The 21304-nt window shown below is 43.6% G+C and overlaps 1 protein-coding gene across 1 annotated transcript in view; it reads left to right on the top strand.

Annotated features, from left to right (window-relative positions):
* The first annotated feature begins 2168 nt into the window (after window positions 1–2168).
* FBXL7 (F-box and leucine rich repeat protein 7) overlaps window positions 2169–21304 on the top strand; it is a 368747-nt gene continuing 349611 nt past the window's right edge. The window contains exon 1 of the mRNA XM_059416927.1: window positions 2169–2506. Coding sequence (XP_059272910.1) covers window positions 2470–2506 — 37 coding nt within the window. The 5' untranslated portion in view covers window positions 2169–2469. The remainder of the gene's footprint in view (window positions 2507–21304) is intronic.

Genomic DNA, 21304 nt, shown 5'->3' on the forward strand with positions numbered 1-21304 from the left:
AGGGGTGACAGTGACTCCAAGATGAACAATGGCCAGGTCCAGAGATGCCATGGCCCTCCTCAATGAGGAGGACAGGATCTAAGAACCTGAATCCACCTGTCGTTTACAACCTGGGTGACTCCAGGTGTTTAAACTGTTTGAACCTCAGTTTCTTCTCCTCCCGACTTGCAGACCTCAAAAGAGGGACTGAGAGGATCAGGAAGTCAACAGCGTATTAAAAAAAAAACAAAAAGCAAAAAAACAAAAAACAAGTTATCAGCTCTGCAGCAAATATCAAGATGACTGTCCAATGTTCAACTATTTTTTGGTGGTTTTATGTTCAATTATGCCTCCAAAATGATCAGACTCAGGGTAGTTCCTAAATGGTGGTAGAAAATCACAAAGACCAGGTGAGCAGAAATCTGCTTTGGATGAAGATAATGTAGATGCCGGCTTGTTTCTAGATTGGCTTTGCGCTTTCAGGTGGAGTCTCTGAAAATGCATTTAACTCTTCTAAATTTTTAACACCCATCTCTTACTTAGGGCCCATGATGCAAGGATTTTTTGTTTCTTTGTTTTTTGTTTTAAAAGGTTTTTTAAAAAAGTAATGTCTATATACAACAAGGGGCTGAAACTTACAATCCACAGATCAAGAGTCACATGCTCTACAGACTAAGCCAGCCAGGCACCTCCACAAGTTTTTAATTTAACTCAAGGTTATATGGGAAGCACATATTATCAGCCAGGCAGTATGCTAGATTCTATATATAAAAAGATGAATTAAAATGCAGCCCTTAATCTCTTGGGACTAGGGCAATTTAAATGTTATCAGAACAACACAAAACTACTTAAACCTGTCCTTGAAAATAAGTGAATTTGTGATATTTTTTGTCAATACATGGTATCTTCTGACCAATAAACCTCGATTTTTGAATTTTGAAATATGCTTTATCTTTTAAGAAAGAATTTTTTTCCAAATATAAGGAAATTACCCAACTAGAACCCCAATTTCTGCATGTGGTTGATAACCTTTTAAAAAATAGGTAATTACAAAAATTCCGGATCTCCGTGAAGTTATTACAGATGCTTATTATATATTATACATATATGTATCATAATGTAAGTTTAACTTAATTTAAAACATCTAACACCCTACAAGGAGAAACTGGGCTGTGTTTGTCTCGCTACAAAGAAATTTGTGTCGTGAAGGCTGGGGTCTTCACAAATATGCAATGTTATTAAATTCTAGGTATTTCCATGGAAAGGGAATAAAACATTAAGAAGAATTTCCTTTTTCTATTTACAGGAGGGAACACCAAAGGGCCATTTTAAGGCTCTATAAGTGCCATATAAATCTCCAAAAGGGGTTGTGATGTATTAAACAAAGGATAACACTAACCACGAGGAAAAAAAAAAAAAAATCATAGAAACTTCCTGGCTCTGAAGGTCTTGAAAGTTCTGAGCCAGGAAACCTTCCGCACCGGGGCGGGGAATGTCTTTGGCTCTCCAGTGACTCCCTGCTAAGTTCCCCTCAAGTTTTCCCTCTCTCTCTCCTCCTTGCCCCGCCTCAGTCCCCGAAAGTGGGAGCCACCGGAGAATGCCAGCATACATACCTGACTTAGAATCAGGCTCCGATGCCTGCTTACTTTAAAGGCCCCCACACTCAAAAGAGGCCGTGTTTGCAAGCAAACCCAAGGGACTGCAAACGACGCCGGGAAGCTCATCTTACACGTTGGGGGCCAAGCCTGCAAAAGAACAATAGTCCAGCAGAGCCAGGAGCACGTTCCTTCGCTCGAAGCGGTCCTGCGGGGGCGCGAGGGCCTGCGCCTCGGCGGGGGCCGGGAGCCGGAGCCCCGAAAAGGCGCGCTGCCCCTTTAAAAGGCCGCGCATCTCCGGGCCGGCCTTCCTCCCCCCGGGCTCCAGCTGTGATTGACGCTGGGCGGCGAGAGGAGGCGCCTGGCGCTAACAAAAGTCCGGCCCGCGGGCGAGCTGCGCCGGGCCGCGAGTCTCTGCTCGCTCGGGGCACCCGCAACAAGTGGCCGCCGCGCCCTCCCCGGGGAAGCCGCGGGCGCGCAGGGGCGCCGAGAGGAGGCGGCCGAGCGGGGGAGCCCCGGCCGCCCGCGCGGCTCAGCCCCACCGCCGAGGGATCCGGGCGGGCGGATGGGGACCCGGCGGCGGCGGCGCGGCGAGCCTCTGGGCGGCCCCGGGGCGCGGGCTCTGCGCCGCGCTGCGCCCGCCGGCCCCGAACGCGGATTCTAAGAGCGGCGGCTGCCCCCGGCCCCACCCGGAGCCCCCGGGGGTGCCAGGCGGGGACCGAGCGCCCCCCTCCCAGCGGAGTGCAGGGGCCGTCCCCGGTCGGAGCCCGGCCCCGGAGCGTGGGGTATGCGCAGCTAACGGTCCCGTCGGGCGGGCTTTCCTCTGGTGGAGCGCGCAGGCGGTGCGCCCCAGCTATGGAGTGTCCGGGGAGACGGCGGGCATGACGGCGGCAGGATGGGCGCGAACAATGGCAAACAGTACGGCAGTGAGGGTGAGTGGGCCGCCCGTCCTCAGACTCCCGGATCGCGCCCCCCTCCCCTCCCCCTCGCCCTCTCGTCTGGGAAGGAAGGTTCTCGCAGGCTACCGTGGCGCACCCCCGTTTGGCACCGCGTCCGGGCCGTCACCCTCCCCTGTGGCACTGAGTGTCGAGGCGCCCCGAGGATGCTTTCCCACCGTGGGGGTCTCATTAAGCAAGTTCCCAGGTTGTCCTTGGGACGGCTCTAAGTTGCATTTCTGCCGTATTTCTGAGCACATGTGCCTCAACTTTCCTTCCTTAAGCATCTGGGGTTTAGGATGATGGTTTGGCAGATGGCGGAAGACGTTTTTGAAAAATAACGCTGCGAAAACTTTCCCAGGCCTTTGTGCTCCAGTCCCCTGGACTCTCCTGTAGCAGGAACGACTTCTGGAAGAAGAAGTTAAGTTTCTATTCTCTGCTCAGTGCCCCTGAGCTGACAGCTTCGTGAAACACCACCTAAGAGCCTCGCGAGGCGAGGAGTGGCCCAGGGCTTTGTCTGGGACTCTCTCGGGGCTCAAGACGGGCAAAGGACCATCTGTTACGTGGGGCTGGAAATTGCACAGAAATATTGCCTGTCAAGTGGGAACTTGGAAGTTGGGGGAACTTTAAACTCCACCTACTCCTAAAAGGATGATGGATGTGTGGGTTGGCTTCTCCTTCGCTCCTCCTCCTCTTTGCATAAAACCGTAGTATTGTAACCCAGCTGATTAGCAGCCTGCCCCGGATTTGCGTCCTGCAAGGGCTCTTTCCGCGGTTCAAAAGTTAGGAAGGTTTGTCTTTCGTGAACTTGACTGGAGGGGAGTGGAAGAGACCGGGTTGCTTTTATAAGCCCGCCCCCAGGGGACAGGCGGTTACAAACGGGGTCCAGCGCCTGCAGACTGGTAGGAATGCAGAATGGCTATTCAGCGTGTGGCCTTAGGGAAACTCCTGTCGTCCTGTTCAGAACTTTGAGGTGTGGCCACCGAACTTGGATGTCTCTCTCCCTGCGTTTGTGTGTGTGTTCGTTCTCAGCAGCTTGATGAGATCACAGCAGCCGACCCTAGGAAACCATATCCCCAAGAACCTTTGGTTTAAATCGTTTCTTTCCAGATCACTATGTTTTGAATTCCATATATACTCCTTATTCTGGGCAGTTTCATAGGAGAGTTCTTTTTTTTTTTTTTTAACAATTTCATTGTTAAAAAAAAGTTAAATGGTTGTCTTTTTAGATAGGGCATGTGGAAATATGCCCACAAAGATTATTGCGGAATCTTGGACACTCCCCAGAATTTCTCAATGTTTTAAAAATTTGTGGAAAACTGAAAGATTAAGCCTTTTACTCTGAATATTAAAAAGCTTGCAGGGAGTCAAATGTGTGTCTGTCAGTTGTAGGTATGCATATATTGTGATACTTGAATACGGTCAGGGTGGGGGGCAGGGAGGCCCCAAGAGGTAAATGGAGTCAGGGCTCTGCGTTCCTGAATAAAACCCCTCCAACACTCCTCCTAATCTTCTGCAACTTGTTCTTCTATCCCAGCGTTCTGGTATTGTACAGTGTGTGGTGTATGACGACTTCCTGTCTGAACAGCAGAGTTTTCAACCCTTGGGAGAGAAAAAGAGAGACAGAGAACTAATGATCTCCAGCTGTTATCCGTAAATGCTACCTCTGCATTTTCACTTCAGCTGAAGTGAAATTTTACTGGGATCAGATTTAGATACACTGTGGAACTTTTTATAGGGAAAACCTCTTGGGCTCAGCTGATTCAAGGGAACCAATAGGAAGCTTTGGGTGGTAACTGAGGTTCGGCTGGAGGGAAACATTGTGCTTAGCGTTCAACTCTCATCAAATGCTTGGAGAGTCCTCTGTGATCAGCAAGGAAAAAATACAGAAGTAGAAGTGACATGAACTTTAAAAAAAAAAAAAAACTTTTCTCCCTCCCCCCTACTCTAGTTACATTGGCCTTCTAAATAGGGTCATAACATATTTACAGTTGACCTTTGAACAGTGTGGTGTTTCATTGCTCCTGTGCAGTTGAAACTTAGTGTAACTTTTGATGCCCCCCAACCATTGGCCAGAAGCCTTACCGATAGCACAGTTGATTCAGGTGTATTTTGTATGTGTCCTATGCTGTACTTGCAATAAAGTAAGCTAGAGAAAAGAAAATGTTATTAAAATCCTAAGGAAAATACGCTTACAATTCTATATTGTATTTATTTAAAAACTTGCATGTAAGTGAACCTACACAGTTCAAACCTAGTTTGCTCAAGGGTCAGCTTCCTTACAGAGTGTTACTGGATAGTCAAATATATGCAGGTAATCCTGTTGGAATTCAATGTGTCCATGCTATCTTTCTTATCTAAAATGTCATATTTCAAAGAATGTGAAATCAACCCTTCGACATAGTATCTCTATTAAGAAGACTGAGAAGAAGACCGTTTTAGATTTAGTACAATTTAGGCATGGTTTGAAATTAAGATTTATTTCAAAGATTTATTTTCAACCATACCTCAGTTGTACTAAAAGAAGGATAATATTAGTAGATGCATATCCACCGAATGCACTGAGAGGCCACTCAACTCTAAAAGCTAGGGGTTTGTGTAGACTTTGACGGTCTGATCTTTAAGTATATTTTAGAGTTGACTCCACTGTGTAAAGGCAAACCACCTTAATTTTACAAATGGTGTCGAACTAGAGGAATGTTTAAAACTTGAGTATTTCATATGGAATTTTACCTTCTCTTGCTCCTTGAAAACTCCTTTTTCATTAAAACAACAAAAACTCTTCCTGAGGCTTCCCATGGCAGGTACAGCAAGGGCAGAGGATTCCTATTCTGTGTAGCCGAAGGACCAGCAACATCGGCGTCGCCTTGGAGCTTGTTAACAATGCAGAATCTTAGGTTCTTCCTAGAAATTTGGGGACGTTCTTGTGTTGAGTAGAGACCATTAATTTGGATGTCTGTAAGTTTTGAGTCCAGCTTTGATTTAGCTACTGTAACCTTGCTCAATTCTCCTGAAATCAAGAAGCCCCTGAAGTCTTTCTGCTCTAGAGAGAAGAGAGGAATTCTTTATTGACATTCTCTAGCAAGAGCTCATTCTTGAGCACACAGACATTCATTTTATTTAGCTCTTCTAAGGCCTTAATGGACCACTTAACAGAGCGGAGCCTTGGAAGGTCCGTTACAATAAATAGGGAAGTTAAGACTGTTATTGCCACGAAATCCATAAGAGCCCCTCCCCCATTTGTCGTGTCCTTTTCCCTCCTCTCTCTCCTCCTCACTTTCTCCCCATTCCTCTCCTAATTGAACCAGTCTTGAAATCCCTGCTTTTTTTCCCCTTAAATTCTAGGTATGGGTAAATAATGGGTGTTTCCAAAGTGTTTTGTTTTCCCAAATACTTAGTGACTATTCAGGTTAGTGGTTTAATTTGTAGTCTGAGCCCCTACACATGCTTGGATTTTGCCCCAGGAAAAAGTTACTATAGCATTCCCAATCTTTAGATTTCTAGAAACATAAATGAGTATCTAAATGATTAGTACGTTCTGGTAAATCCCTTTATAGGAGGTCTATGTTTTTCTCTTTATCTTCCATCAGGTATAACTTTCAGCCTGTATGTAGAAACCTGGAGAACGAGTTGGGGAGTGCAGCAAAGCCATTATAACCATTAGCTTTGATTCCAGTTAAGCCAAATAAAAAAATCTCATTCAAGTAGGAAGAGGCAGGCTGCTTTCCCTGCCTTTTAAGGTGTCTGAGCCTCCCCCTCACTTACTCAGTGGTTACATTGTTATGTTTACTCTACTCCAGCAGGAGTGGGGGGGGGGCAGTAATACACAGTTAACAACTCCTTTGCAAATTCCTGGGTGTTGTTGGATTGGAGCTGATGAGGCCATAGTGATGGGGTTTGACCCTTGGTGGTTCTGCTGCTCTGTTAACTGCCCGGGGCCCCTCACCATGTCAGATCTGTGCTGTCGGATGCGAGGAGAGCCAGTTGCCAGAACACTAAATCATCACTCCTCCGTCACCACCTTGGGAAACATATCTTGGAATAATAATAATAATGGCGGCTAATGTTTATCAAAAGCTTACTGTGTCCAAGCATTATTCTAAGCCATTGACATACACTGACTCATGCTATCCTCACGACAGTTCTAAAGGCAGGCCCTCCTGAGATCCTCCTTTTACCAGTAGGGAAACACAGCTGCGGGGGGAATGAGCCTTTCTCCTGGTCCTACAGCTAGGACAGGTGGAATTGGGACTCAGGGCCAAGTGTGTCTAAGCCCAGAGTATTTACTTCTTCAACTAATGTACACTGACTTCTTATTTGTTACTCTGTGTCAGGAACTCTTCTGGACAGTGGGGATGCATCAGTGGACAGATTAAGATCCTGTTGCTTGTCAATCTTTTCTGCATGTGCGTGTGTGTGTGTGTGTGTGTGTGTGTTGGGATGGAGGGAAAGTGGTACAATTAACAAATGTGCAAAAACACACACAGTAATTCAATAAACCATGTGATACATTCTAAGGGGCTAATGTCTGAATAAAAAAAAAATCATCAGATGATTGGGAATTGGGAAGAATAGGCTGCTGCAATTTTAGTTAGAATATTTCCATTGGCCCTGTTGAAAACCTGGCATTTAGAGCAGGACTTAAAGGAAGTGGAAGACTGATCCTTGAGGATGAGGTAGCATGTCGCCTGTCATTTGGAACCGCTATGTTATACCAAGTGAACTACTCTCCGCTGGGGAGCCTAAGTCCTTATTTCATGCGAGTGTCACATCACTAGTCTTCTAACCATAGCCACTGTGGAACAGAGTCAGTTTTGGTCACCGCACATGTTTTGTTTTATTATTTTTTTTCTTTTTTGCCTAGGGTCTTTGTGAATGTTTTTATCTAATTACATCAGATATTTTGTGATTGCTTTTGGGTGGGTGGAGGAAGCCTAGGACCTTCTCCTCTTGCTGTGACCATGGAATATTGCCTGCCTCACTGGGTATGCAGACATCGCTCCAAAGATCTCCATAGTTCTAAGATAGAAGTAGGTCTTCATTTTTTGCCTCCAGCTAATAATTTCATTTTGATGAAAATCAGAAGGTAAACATACTGATTGCACTATTTGTTCAAATCGAAACATTAATGCAGCTAATGAGACCATCTTTCTTCTGACAATAAGAAGATATTCTTAGAGATTTGGGGTATCTTTTGCATGTTTAAAATGGGAAAGCAAAGAGAGGGAACTTTTCTTTTCCCTTGGGATCAAGTCACACTAAAATGAATTCTGGGTTGATTTTGAGTAGTTAATAATAATTTAGCCCTTAGACTTTATCTAGAAGCTGCCTAGATAAACTTCTCTTGGCTGTTTAACTGGTGGGACATTCTAGATATCATGCATTTTAAGGTGGTGTTAGGGATGTATTAGAATATATGACATAATCTTGAATAAAATCTAGAATGATTATGTTCCCTGAATAATGAAGAAGGGGATAAATGAAGTTGAGAGACTTAATCTATTAAAAATAGTATTTGAAGCTCTGCCGTGGTGAAAATTAAATTGCAAAGTGCTAAGCAGAGACCAATGTGTGTAAGTTACTAGACAGTTGATTTGGCTGCATCTGAGGAAGACCCTCATTGAGGGTTCTGACCACATCTGGGATAGGCTTTCCAGTGAGCCTATGAGTCCTCAGATATGGGAAGGATGTGATCACAGTAAATGATGGTATGCTGGAGATTTCTGCACTGAGTAAGGGGTATAGTTTAGGACCCCACACCAAGCTCCCTAGCAAATATTCTTTCACAAGATGGGATTGGGAGGAAGACAAACCATAGGAGACTCTTAATCTCACAAAACAAACAGGGTTGCTGGGGGTGGAGGGGGGTGGTTGGGTTATGGACGTTGGGGAGGGTACGTGCTCTGGTGAGTGCTGTGACATGTGTAAACCTGGCGATTCACAGACCTGTACCCCTGGGGCTAATAATACATTCTATGTTAATAAAAAAATAATTTTTTTTTAAATTCTGTCATGTGAAGTTATCTTTGATGAAGGGTTATTATTTGGTTCCACACCTAACTCATTTTACTACGTTGCACTCCCACTCCTCCCCTCCCCCACCAATATGCTCTGTCATTTTCAGTGTTAAAAGATATTCCCCCACCTTGCCTGGGGGAATTAATTCTCTTTTTCTCCCTTGGTATCTGTCTGTTGTATGTATGTACTTTTGTCTATTTGATTTATTTAGGTATTAACTGGAAAAGTCTGGGACGTCTGGGAGGCTCAGTCAGTTAAGGGTCTGATTCTTGATTTCAGCTCAGGTCATGATCTCGGGGTCCTGGGATCCAGCCTAGTCTTGAGCTTCATGCTCAGCAGTGAGTCTGCTTGAGGTTCTCTCTCTCTCTCTCTCTGCCTCTCCCTTTTGTTCCTCCTGCTCCTGCTCTCTCTCAGATAAATAAATCTTTTAAAAAAAGAGGAAGATCTATTGATTTTGTTTATTTTCCTGCCCTCTGAACATAAACGCCAGCACCGAAAATTGGGTTCGATAAATGCTTGTCCTTATTTCCAGTGTCGTGAAGGCCACTGACTCTAGCATCTACTGTCACTTTTATTATGACCCTGAAACATGCAGATCTGCTGAACTTGAAGCGAGCCCCTTAATTGTGTTGATGCTGAATGCCTTGAATAGGTGTTTTAACCTTGAATACAAGACTTTTAACTGGTATTATTGATTAGTGGTATTTGATCAGAATCTGCAAATTGACTAGAACCACACAAAGAGAGCCATCTGCTAGGAAGCTCTGATACACTTTTGTTCCACACCATGTTTACTGCGAGTGAGAGTGAACAGCAGGTCTTCTGTCCAGTGTTGGAGTCTCTATCAGCTGAACTTTTCTAGAATGTAGCTGGTTTTGTTTGTTTAGTTGTTTGGTTCTAGTTAAAGAAATTCAGATCTCTTCTCCCACTTACTCTTTGCGTTAAATCTCCAGATAGAATAGATTTGCCCTAAGGAAGTTCAGTAACTGAGAAGCGAGGCAGGGGAGACAGATCCTTCTAGAACAGGGTGAGGAGAAGTCCTAATTCACAGGAAGACCCTAGTTCTCCAGTGTGGATGTAAGTGGTGAGGGGAAGTGTGACCAAGAATAGAGTTACTCTCTAAATAATGACAGCTCTGAACAGCGTCTGTGCTTCCCAAAACATCTAAAGGATGTTTTGAAAACAACAGCAACAAACAGGTGTGTTGGATGAGCAGTAGCTTAGATCCTTGGGAGAAGCTAAATGTTTTGTTAAGAGACTTTCCCTAGGCGTTCCCGAAAATCCTCAGGTTCTGTTTCCCATGTGGTTTATCTCCTGGGAAGCGAGCGATTCCTGTGGGTTCTGTGAGTGAGGACCTCGGCATGATTCAGAGGAAGGGCAGGAGTGTCTGCCCAGCCTGGGTCCCTCCCCGGTGTGCTCACCGCAGCAGAGAGGAGAATGGAAACCTTGGGATAGAAGCTCTTAAAATGTGCTAGCTCGTAGCCCAAAGACAGGCAACTGTAAAACTTCTGACATAAATAATCGTTAACCATCTCTGCATTTTCCTCGGTAATGAAACATAAACACATGGTCAACAGTTTCCCCGTTCCATGGTTGAAGAACTAGACTGTTTCTGGAGCCGTAAATCTCTATTAGGCCGTGCATTAGATGTGCTCATTCTATCAATTCCTATTTAAATTTGAAACCAGTAACAAAATGAAAAACAGTTGTTAACACTGCATGAACTCATAATTGTAACGTTAGAAGCCTTGAGCAATGTGTAGAAATGTTATTAAAACATTTTTTGTTTGCTACCCTTTCTGCGGTAAATTCCTTTGCAGCATTTTTCAAGCAGATGTACCCATGGAAAGTGAATCAAAATTTCTAGAGAAAAATTTCAGGAATTTTTCTTGTCCTTGTGGATTGACCTTCTGGCTACAAGTAACGCACTTCTTGGCAAGGTGAAGAAGTCAGGAAAAGGCTACTTCTATGTGCCGTGGAACCTGCTGGCCCAGTTGATTACTTGGGTCAAATCGTGTTAGCATCTAAGTTAAGTCCAAGACGAAGGCCAGGTCTGACACGTTCCAACAGTCAGAAGTAGCTCAGAGCCCAGGAAGGAGGAGCAGGTGGGAGACTGAGCATGAAGGAGAGAAAGGAACCCAAGTACAAGGAGAGGGAAAACAACAAATTCAGAGAGAATGGGATTTAGGGCACTGATTGCCTCCTAATGTAAAGAACAGGGCTAATGGTCCTCTCAACTCTGTTTTCTTAAAAATGTTTTGGTTCGTGGAACAATAATGATTACTCATAGATATGAGTACTGCTAAGTTTATTGTATTTTTGGTCATCTAATAAATAATAATTGCTGAGCACTCACTAGGTGCGCCTCCCCCCTCTGAGCACTTTACACATACTCGTTCTTGTAGCTCATGGCAGCCAGACAGGTGGGTGATGAGGAGCCCATTTTACAGCTGTGAACAGGAAAGCCCAGGGCTCACAGCTGGTGAGTGGCCCAGTGATGCCTTCAGTCTCTTGGTGGCCCTGGAGTCCGTGCCCTTCCAGCATGCCCATGAACTCTTCCTCCCTGGACTTCCCAGGTGCAGCCAAAAGTTTTCCAGTCTTTGTTTCTTTGTGTACCTTAGAGAATTGCAGTGGCCAGGAAGCATCCCCTAAAAACAGACAGTGACAGTTGGACAGACTAGGAGATGGACAATGAAAGATGTTTTTGAAGGAAACTCTCAATTCCTTTTACCTGGCTCCCCTGCGGCCAGATTCCCAGCTCACGAGGCGGCAGTCTGCTGACAACCGCTGACAACCTGGCCGGCTAACTAGGGGGCAAACTAGGGTCTCTAATAACGTGGGCATGTGAACTAATTAGCATACTGTTTAGAGTCTGCGGAGCATAAAGTAGAACCAAAATGCTCTCCTCCAGATTCTCCAGAGCCCTGAGTCCTTTTCTTTCGTCTTTGTCCTGGGATCGCCTCACCCCTGCGCACACACGAAAGCAGGACTAGGACAGGCACCCACATGTTCTTTCCTCCTCAGTAGTTTATGCACTGTAGCTTATATTTCCTCTGCTTTCAAAACCATGGATTTGAAACTGCTGTTCATACAGGGAATTACTCCAATAAGTATTGGAGAATTTGCCCTTCTCTTTTGCCAGTTTCTGGGAGACTTCTCCATAAGTATATCTGTGAAATTGCTTTGGAAGCTATGAAGCATTTCAGACATTAATCTTATTTATCATCACGGGGACTATGGGAGAGGTGTCTGCCATTATCCCCCGTTTATAGGTGAGGAGACGGAGGCCTTGGCAGAGTGAGTTGCCTTGATTTTACAATGAAGATCAGCCGCGGACACCTTGATTCTAAATTTAGTACACTTTTCATGATACAGTCACTCTCTCTTTTTTTTTTTTTTTTTTTTTTTTTTAAAGATTTTATTTATTTGACAGAGAGAGATCACAAGCAGGCAGAGAGGCAGGCAGAGAGAGAGAGGAGGAAGCAGGCTCCCTGCTGAGCAGAGAGCCCGATGTGGGGCTCGATCCCAGGACCCTGGGATCATGACCTGAGCCGAAGGCAGCGGCTTAACCCACTGAGCCACCCAGGCGCTCCAGTCACTCTCTCTTAAGTGCTACAGGAAGCAATAGAATCATGCTGGAGGGTTATCATAGACGTTCTTGATACTATTTTAAATTGCTTGCACCCCAGGATGAAAACGGGGATCTGTAAGCATCATCCTTTAATCCCTTTGGCAGCAGAGAAGCCTAGCTCCCTAGTGGTCCTCTCCAGCCACGGTGACTGCGGGTACAGCCTCCTGGTGACAAGACGATCATAATGAGAATGCAGAGTGAGCTATTGGATACATGTTCGTGATGAGATGACAGTATCGGTTAGAGAGCACTTGCTAGTTGATAAAACTCAGCTGGGGCTTTGAGGGGCATTTACTTCCTCCGAAAACCTCTGCAGGGGATGCTTTGGAGAAAGTTGTATTGCTGCCTGGGAGATCAGAGAATCACCTCGGAAACTGGGGTTTCCTGATTCCCTTCCATCTTCTTTGTTCTTTGCTGTCAAATAACCATATTTCCCAGAGGCCTTTGGATGTGCTGAGGGCCTGGGGCAGGTCTTTTAGGAGGAGCGAATAGTGACTCAAGGAGGTTCCATCATTGTGATAGAAATTCACCTTGTTCATTTAGTTTTTAATTGCTTTACTTTCTGATCACTGTCTTCTAGTTGAATCGCAGTTTTTTCCTAGTTCCTGTTCTTTTGTATGTTTTCATTGTTCACCCTGCATGGGCTTACCCTGATGTGACTGTAACCTGCTCATACAGTAGATTTTCAATACATTTTCTTGTTAAATAATGAAACGAGCATGAATCTTTAGCCATGGTCTTTGAGGGATCTAAGAAAAGCTTATGAAAACTCTATCACATTTTCAGCAAATATTTCTTAGACATTTTAACTCTTAAAAAAAAAAAAAAAAAAGTTTTTCCAGACACGTGCTTTCTTCTGAGGATAGTCGAACTTGGCCCTTTATTTTTGACAATGGAGTTCCATCTTCTTATGGATGAAAGTAGTTGAACTTGTGTATTTAAGGAGTGATGAGATGGGTATTTTTTAGTGTTGTTGAAGATAATTGTTGAAGACTTTTCAAGCTCACTGTCTTACAGTATCATCGTCTTCACTATTTTTCAATGATTAGTATTGAGTTGAACAGTACTGAGGAGTATATTTTTCTTCAGTATATTTCAGTATTTATGAAGAGTATGTTGTTTGATAGTATTTGCTTAACCTGATTGGAAATTGATTTTACATGACAATTGAAGCAAATTATTAACCTAGAAAGCATTTTTAAAATTTGACCTTTCAACTAATAAACCATTCCTTTGGCTCTGGGTTCTCTGGATTGAGCGCTCATAGGGCTGTGACTCTTTAAAAAATCTTACATTGATCTACTTCATGCTGAGTAGATGTGTCTCTATTTTGTGTCTCTTTTTCTCCTTTATTATACAAAATGTAAAATTCATTATGTGTATCTGTTGTGATTGGAATAGTTTCTAGAGCTTCTGCTTCTGGCATCCCCCATGAAGTAAAATCAGAAGTAAAATAATAATCAATTTGAGAAAAAAAAATTACTGAGGTGTGTGTGATGTATGGATATGTACATGTACTTGAATCCATATTTAAATAATTCTTTTCTATAAATTTAGCCAGATCTATTCCTCTTCACACCCGTTTTTTTCTCTAAGTGGAAAGAAATACATATCCTGTAAGGAATTTAACAAACATAATTAAAATTAAATTTGTTTCTTTACTATTTGGATGTGTTAGAGGAGTGGCTTCCAACAAAAGGTCACCAGAAGAATCAAGCCAAAGAGGAAGCAAACAGTCCAACATATAACCTTCATAGGCAACATTCATATCCTCATTTTTGTCTTTTTTTTTTTAAATTTTATTTTTTATTTTCAAGATCAATAGCTACTCCGTTGGTTGGAAGGATTTGTGTTGCCCCATTTGGACAGTGTATATTGTGTAGCCTAGTATGAAAGTGACTTTCAAGACATGACATTTCTGTCCTGAACATCTTACTCTCCACATTCTATTTTATATCCACTCTGCTTATTTAATTATATTTTAATTATTTTCTCTATCTTCCATCTCTCTTGAAAGACCTCTCCTGTTGATTATCCTGTGAGCTTGTTTTGAGATACAGTGTCTCCTTGGGGAGTCTTTCTCCACTTCTAAAGCCGTAACAACATGAACTAAGCAATAAAAAGCCAATTCCCTCCCCTTGGTTGTGCTTCAAATAGTCATTTCTTTGATACAGGCTAATAAAAACAGGAAAAGGATCATTTTTAAATGCTTGGGTTGGGGTTGCTTTACTTGCAATAAGGAAAATTGCCTCACAAGGGGGAGCGTGGGTAATAAAGATACAGCTAACTGAGTAATTGTATTCAGTCTAATGCTGGAATCCCCAGGCTGTTGCCTGCAAATCTCATTTGATCTTGGGATTGCTGTGTGTCCACTGTGGTGTGTAGATTTCAGTTTGCCGCTGCTACCGATCATCTCTGCGCAGTTACGGAAGATGAATTTCAGCTACTGGAGATTTTTGGTTTGGGTGGGTTCTTTTTTCCTGAGGGATGTTTGTAAGGTCACCAAAGGGCTTTGGATGTTGACCAAGAATGAAGTATGGAATACGGTCGTGGCTACTATAGCGGTGGCAGTGACCGTCGTGATCCTTACAAAGAGATAGCGGCACGAAGACATGAAACCGCTTTGCCAAAGTCATGCAGATAGCAAGGTTTTAGGACCCTGACATTGATTTTCTTAGTCCAAGCTGTTTCCTTTTAATCCCTTTCTTCCCTCCTCATCGTGCTCCACACCCTGTTCTTCTGGCCTTAAGACAATTCGAGGTGGATGTCCTTTCTGCTTGACCTTCCTGTCCTGTGGCCTCTTCAAGGAGGACCCTCTCAGACCTTCAGCTCACAGGTCCTTGGCACAGATGACTCATAGCCCAGGGCCTCTCTAGAAATTATTCTCACCTAAGGCAAAGGAGCAGTCCTCATTGCATGACTAACCGAGGCAGGGATGCCATCTGGGACAATTCAGGAAGGCCCTCCGGGGTCCGAGGTCCCTGGACTTGACCGAGACTGGTGTAGCTGCATCACAGACCAACATCTGTCCGTCCAATCTGCGTTCTCCTTTGCCTTTCCCAAGCATGATCCCGAGGGTAATTCCCGAGAAACTGCCCCTAAACTCATCACAGACACTGTTTGCCAGGGGACTCAGCATAAGAAAAATGGAGCAGTTGGAATGGGATTCTATTCTGGCAGTCGTCAAGGGCAGGATGGCACTGCCGGGAGAACCAGCTGCCTGGGAATCCCGGCGGTCCTTCTAGGGGAGCCTTCAGCCGAAAGCTAAGAGACCTGCACCAGTTTTCTGCCTGGGGACCAGTCTCATCCTTTCACTGTATAGATTAGGAAAGCAAACCGCATACCCTAAAGTGACTTCACCAATAGAACATAGCCAGTTGGCAGAAGAGAACAAACAAGCTTATACACCTCTCTGGTTGTGTTGGTGCTATTTTTGAAGAGCCATTTTGGAACTTGTTCTGAGTCGTTCTGCTGTTGTAACTCCGAATGGGTTGCAGATGGGTCTAGAGACCATTCATCTGTCTGATCCATGTGTTCAGCTCTGGCCCTGAAGTCAGACATCTCAATAATTCCTTTGTGGCATTATTTTGCTGATCGTCCACTATTCTTTGAGGAGTGATGGCTGAAGCTCACCGCGTTTGGTAGTAGAGTAGTGAAGAAGAAGAAGAAATAGTGTGGTAGAAACAGATGGTCACAGTTGTTTTTGCCTGAAATCAGCATTTCGTGTTAACTGGCTATTAAGAGAATTGGGAAATTGGCAAGACTTATTACATGATAGACCAGTGGCAAGTACACATTCATTAGACAGATGAAACATGCAGCCGTGGGTTGCAACAGTCATAAGCAAAATGAAAAATGACTACAAATTAATATGTAGTCTCATGATCACCCTAAATAGTTTATTAGTCATTTTATTATGCTCAAATAATGTTCCGTGGAGATTATCAAACTATTATGAGCTCAGAGTCACTATGATCCTGAGAAATTTGGAAGTAATTGAAAAGCAAATTATTAGTTTATTATTATTGCTACTATAAGGATTCAGATTTTATATACTTTCCTTGGCATAATTCACCAGCCACTCTACCTGAAATTATTCTTTGACTCCTATTGTCTGTAAATTATGTCAAATTTTATTTTATTTGGTGTTCAAGGCCTTATGTATGTTCTGCTTTCTCTCAGGCTTTCTCGTCTATGTGTAATTCATACCTCAGACTTTGTTTTCCAAGATTTGTGTCTTTTGTCATGCTGGTCCTTTTCTTCTGGGACCGCTCTTCCCTAGTGACTGTCCATCAATGAAATTTTCTCTGACACATCTTTGGTTATAAAATTTAACCCCTTGCTGCAAGGAAACAGGTCAGGTGTTCCCAACTGGATTTACTCTTTCTTCCCTCTGAACCACTGTGACATTTTGTTTGTATGGATTTTTTTAATGTCCTACTTTGCATTTAGCTGCTCTCATCTCTCAAATTCAAGAAGTATTTGTAGATATCGCTGGACCTGTACTAGGTAATGGGAGATTAAAAAGTATAAGAACTTGATCTTCACCTAAGGGGTCTACAGTGTAGTGAATTGCATATAACAAAGTGCTGGAGGAGCCAGGCATGGCCAAGCTAAAGCATGGGATGGAAGACACAAACCAGTCCGTGGTGACCCTCAGCGGGAACTATCCACTTCTCATCTGAGGGGACCTTGAATGGAGTCTAGAAAGATGAGGAATGGCTTGCCAGGTTTGGCTAAGAGGGAGGTATGTAGAACAACAGAAAGTCAGACAAAGAGGCAGGAACCAGTGGATGAGCTACAGGCGAGGAGAATGTGATCTGAGTTGAGCCTCACACCTGGACAGGTAGGCAGGTTTATATGGCCGTGAAAGCCTGACGAAGGTGGCTAGCAGGAGGAAGCCAGTGGTAAATGTTTAGCGATGGCAGCCTTGGACAGATTTATAGAAATCGCTGAAAAAAAACCTATGGATTACTCTTCTCCACTACTTGTGTTATTTCCTTGTGAAGAGGGTGTCATTAATATAACTTCTGGCTTGGAGAATTTACCCGGTTGGTAAATTTGGGAGAAGTGAAGTCAGCTTCTGAGCTCCATCCTGTTTTCCTCTTAAGAAGAAGGAGCTGCCCTTGGGGGGGGGGGCAGCTTCTCTGGGGGAAGCTCTTTGAACAGAATTCCACGAGTAGACCGGCTTTGGTCTCATGCTTGCCAGCACTTAGGTTCAACGTTATTAGCCGCCTGGCTATAGACCTAAAACCACAACCTCTGAACTAGAGTTCCCAGAAATAAAGGTGCCGTTTTTCTCTCTGTCTGCCTCTCCTTTTAAGAAAACTTATTATTAATTTAATTTGCTTTAGACCCGGGTGGGAGAAAGTGGTGCTCTTCATGGAGGCCCATCGAGACACTAACTGTAACGCGTGGTGGGAGCTGGGAAGAACAACTAAACGAGAGCGGGTAAAAATCTGGATTATGGCAGGGGTAAAATGACTGAAGAGGATGATGTGGGTTCCAGTGATAAAAAGAAGATAGAATGAACGGGACCTGGTGACTAATAGGCTGAGGGGATGAGGGAGATGGAAGGCTCTAGAAGGACCCTGCCTTCTGGTTAGGGTGGTTTCAGGCCACATGACTTCACATACTTTCACGTTCTGATTGACCTGCATTAGCATTGAGTTGGCTTTTCAGGCCAGGATGGTTAATCTGGCCTTTCATTTCTCCTTGGTCATCACCATCCAGGATCTGAGAGAATTTCTCAGGGACTGATCAAAGTATTTCATTCGTTTTTTAATTCATTCAGCCCGTCGATATTTATTAATTTCCTCCTGTGTGTCAAAACCTATCTTGGCTTGCCCATGATATATAGTGATGAATAAAACATTCGCTTGTCCTCTGTGGACTAACACAAGAGTCTAGAGAGCAAGCCAGAACTATAAGGGAGGGAGTGGGAGTGGGTGGGGCATGGTGCTGATCAGACAGCTTCGGAGCCAAAGAGCCTGAGTTAGAATCTGGACCCTGCTGCTTGTAAGACAGGTGACCTCACCAGAGCCTTGTTTTTAAGGTAGCCAAGTCAGCATCTACCTCAAATGAAACTTCACACTTTCTAAATTCTCCTGATTTGGCCCAATAAATGAGTGGCTTGGCTTTGAGCAAATTCTGCCAGAAATGTAGAAAATTGGGGGGAAAAAGTTGTTTTTGGAATTCATTTTTAAAACAGGAAATTCCTGTCTCTAGCTGAAAGAAGTTGTCACAGGAGCGACTTTAAGTTATGCTCTATTTCTCCCTCTTTTGGACAATCCCTTCAGAGTGCACTTGATGCAGGAACGTTAAAACATGGGTTATTTTTTGGAGAAGTTTTCATTTTTGAGTTCTCGTTGCATCAGGGACCTCAAAAGAGTCTGATGGCAATTCTAGACATTACTAAAAAGTGGAGAAAGAACGGGTTTGCAGTGTTGAGAAACAGATCTAGTATTCAAAGGGAATGACATGCTTATTTGTAGGTTTTCATGCCATTTCATACAAATATAGACTTTTTAATGTTTTAAAATTGGTGGGGAAAATCCCACTGTTTCTGGAGTCCTCGATTCAATGTAAAATACTATCCACATTTGCAAATTGTGTCCACATGTGTGTGTATGTACGGAAACTTATTGTTCCTATTTCAGTGGTTACAGGATCAAACCATAGGCTTTGCACCAGATTCTGGCACATTTATTTGCTATGATTTTAGTTTGTCCCCCAGTGTCCCAGAGCACATAAATTGAAAAAAGTAGCTGAATTAGGTAGAAGGTAGTACAGAAGCAGGTTTCCTAATGGGTACTCTCTGCTTTATCTAAAATTACTGTTATTTAAGCAAGAACAAAAATACCCCAGTTTTGTCCTGGCAGTATGTTTTTCCCATAAATGGAGAGAAATACAATATCCTTCTGTAAGGAATTTAAGAAATACAGTTTAAAGTAAAGTATCATTTGTTTCTTTAATAGTAGGGTGTCCATTCTACAAAGGGATATGATCCTCTCTCCCTTATGTCAAAGAATTCTATGTTTTAAAGTTGGATGGAACTCTAGTGATGTCCAGTGCTGTCCTTTGTGGACCAACGGACTCAGGCAAAGCTCCGTATGAGGTACAACAGCCAGCATGGTGACTAATAACACAACAGTCTTAGATGTTGTGGGTTTCAAACTGATTCTCCAGTTATCAGTTCTGTGATCTTATGCAAGTTATCTAGCCTCTCTGTGCCTCAGTTTGTGCACCTGGAAAATGGAGTCAGTGGCAGTTTTTCCCTCCCAAGAGTTGTCAGGGAATGGATTCATTTAGTAGATACGAAGGCATAGTGGCTGGCACAGCAAATTCTGCTTGTTCATCTATGATGATTCACATCTCGACAACTCTGAGATGCAGTGACGTCACTGGTACCTTGATCTCAAAATGCATGACTGGCAAGTTTCACAAAATTACGGTGTGATCTGCTGCAGGGGCTGGAAGGTGATATTGATTCTCAGAGGAAGGTGAAATGGACAGTAAGGTGGCGGAGCTTAGCATCAGGGAGTTGGGGGTGCTGTTATTCTTCTTTAGTTGACTTAAGGCAGAGTTGGAATTAGAAGCTGCGTCTCCTAATTCAACCCTTAGTCCATTATTCTACACTTTATATCTAGGTAATGTAGACACTTGGACTTTGAGAAAGAAAATTTTTAGCTGTTTATTCTGAGCACGCAGAGCCTACTCTTCCTTGGATGATTTTTTTTTTTTTTTAAAGATTTTGTCTATTTGACACAGAGAGAGAAATCACAAGTAGGCAGAGAGGCAGGCAGAGAGGGAGAGAGAGGAGGAAGCAGGCTCCCTGCGGAGCAGAGAGCCCGATGTGGGGCTCGATCCCAGGACCCTGGGATCATGACCTGAGCCGTAGGCAGAGGCTTTAACCCACTGAGCCACCCAGGTGCCCCTGGATGATATTTTTTGACTCAGAACTGTTGCGACACTTAAGTTTTGTGGCTCCAAGTCCTACAAGAAACTAAGTGTGATGCTCCTATCTTATTGCAGAAAGGAGGCTAAAGAAATGCCCGGATTTCCCTCAAAGAATGAGCCTCCTCTCTTGGCCCGTGCTTGTGGGCTGAGAGGTGACATTGCCCTCTGCGTGCTGTTGCTTCCTGTTTGGGTGGGTTAGATTTTTAAACAATGATAAATGTCTTTATGCTGAGCAAAGATTCAAATTCATCTGCAGCTTTTAATCATAATTAGAACTTGCTGTTTTCCTTGCTGGTAAAATTCATCCAACAATGGAGGCTGGGGTGTCCATTTGTTAAAATTACTGATCAGGCCCTTTGGGGCAAAAGCCGTGCGCGTTTTCCAGGTGTCTGTGTAAATCCCCACAGGAGTGCCTAAGTGAGGACTTTTTGTGAATATATTTAAGACTTTGGGCCAGACTTTCTGTTTGATTTGTTCCTTCATTACTGTTTTTTTTTTTTTTTTTTTTGTCCTGCTCTAGATGACCTGTCTTCTCTCACCCACAGCCCCTCGCGCTCGCGCTCGCGCCCTGCTACCCCTCCCCTCACCCGGCTCTCCTCGCCCTCTCTCTTCCTCCTGTCTCTCTGTCTCTGCAGAGTTTACATTTGACTGTTGTCTCTGGGCAGTCTGCCTGGTTTGCTTTATTTGTTTCTCATAACTGTATCAGAGCCTCAGTTACATGTTTCAGATGGATATTTCAGATGGCATTTTGTCTCCTTTATAAGACAAGTATTTTCCTAGAGTTTTGTGTTTTACGATCCACACACAAACCCAGCCTCTCTAAAGCGGAGCTTTACAAAGCCAGTGCCCAAATCGGTGAGAAGGTATTCTAAATATCCCTAAATTAAGTTTTACTGTCCCAGGTCTCTGAATAATGGAATAAAAGCAATAAATTACTAGTTAGGCTTTGTACTTTGCTCTTCAACAAAGACAGTCTGCTGAGTTTAGCTGTATGGAAGACAAACATGATGGTGTAAAGGAACCCCAGGTGTCCATATTGAAATGTAAACTCGTGTCAGCTTTAAAAGGAAGGAACAACCCTTAACACTCCCTCCTTAATCTCAGCCCAGAGTCTGTTTCTACTTTGAGAAAACTGTGGTTTGAGGCCTTCTCTTATTCTGTGACATTCTAGCAAAAACTCTAAGCTT

Source organism: Mustela nigripes, chromosome 12 (assembly GCF_022355385.1).
Source record: "Mustela nigripes isolate SB6536 chromosome 12, MUSNIG.SB6536, whole genome shotgun sequence".
NCBI classification, from domain to species: Eukaryota; Metazoa; Chordata; class Mammalia; order Carnivora; family Mustelidae; genus Mustela; species Mustela nigripes.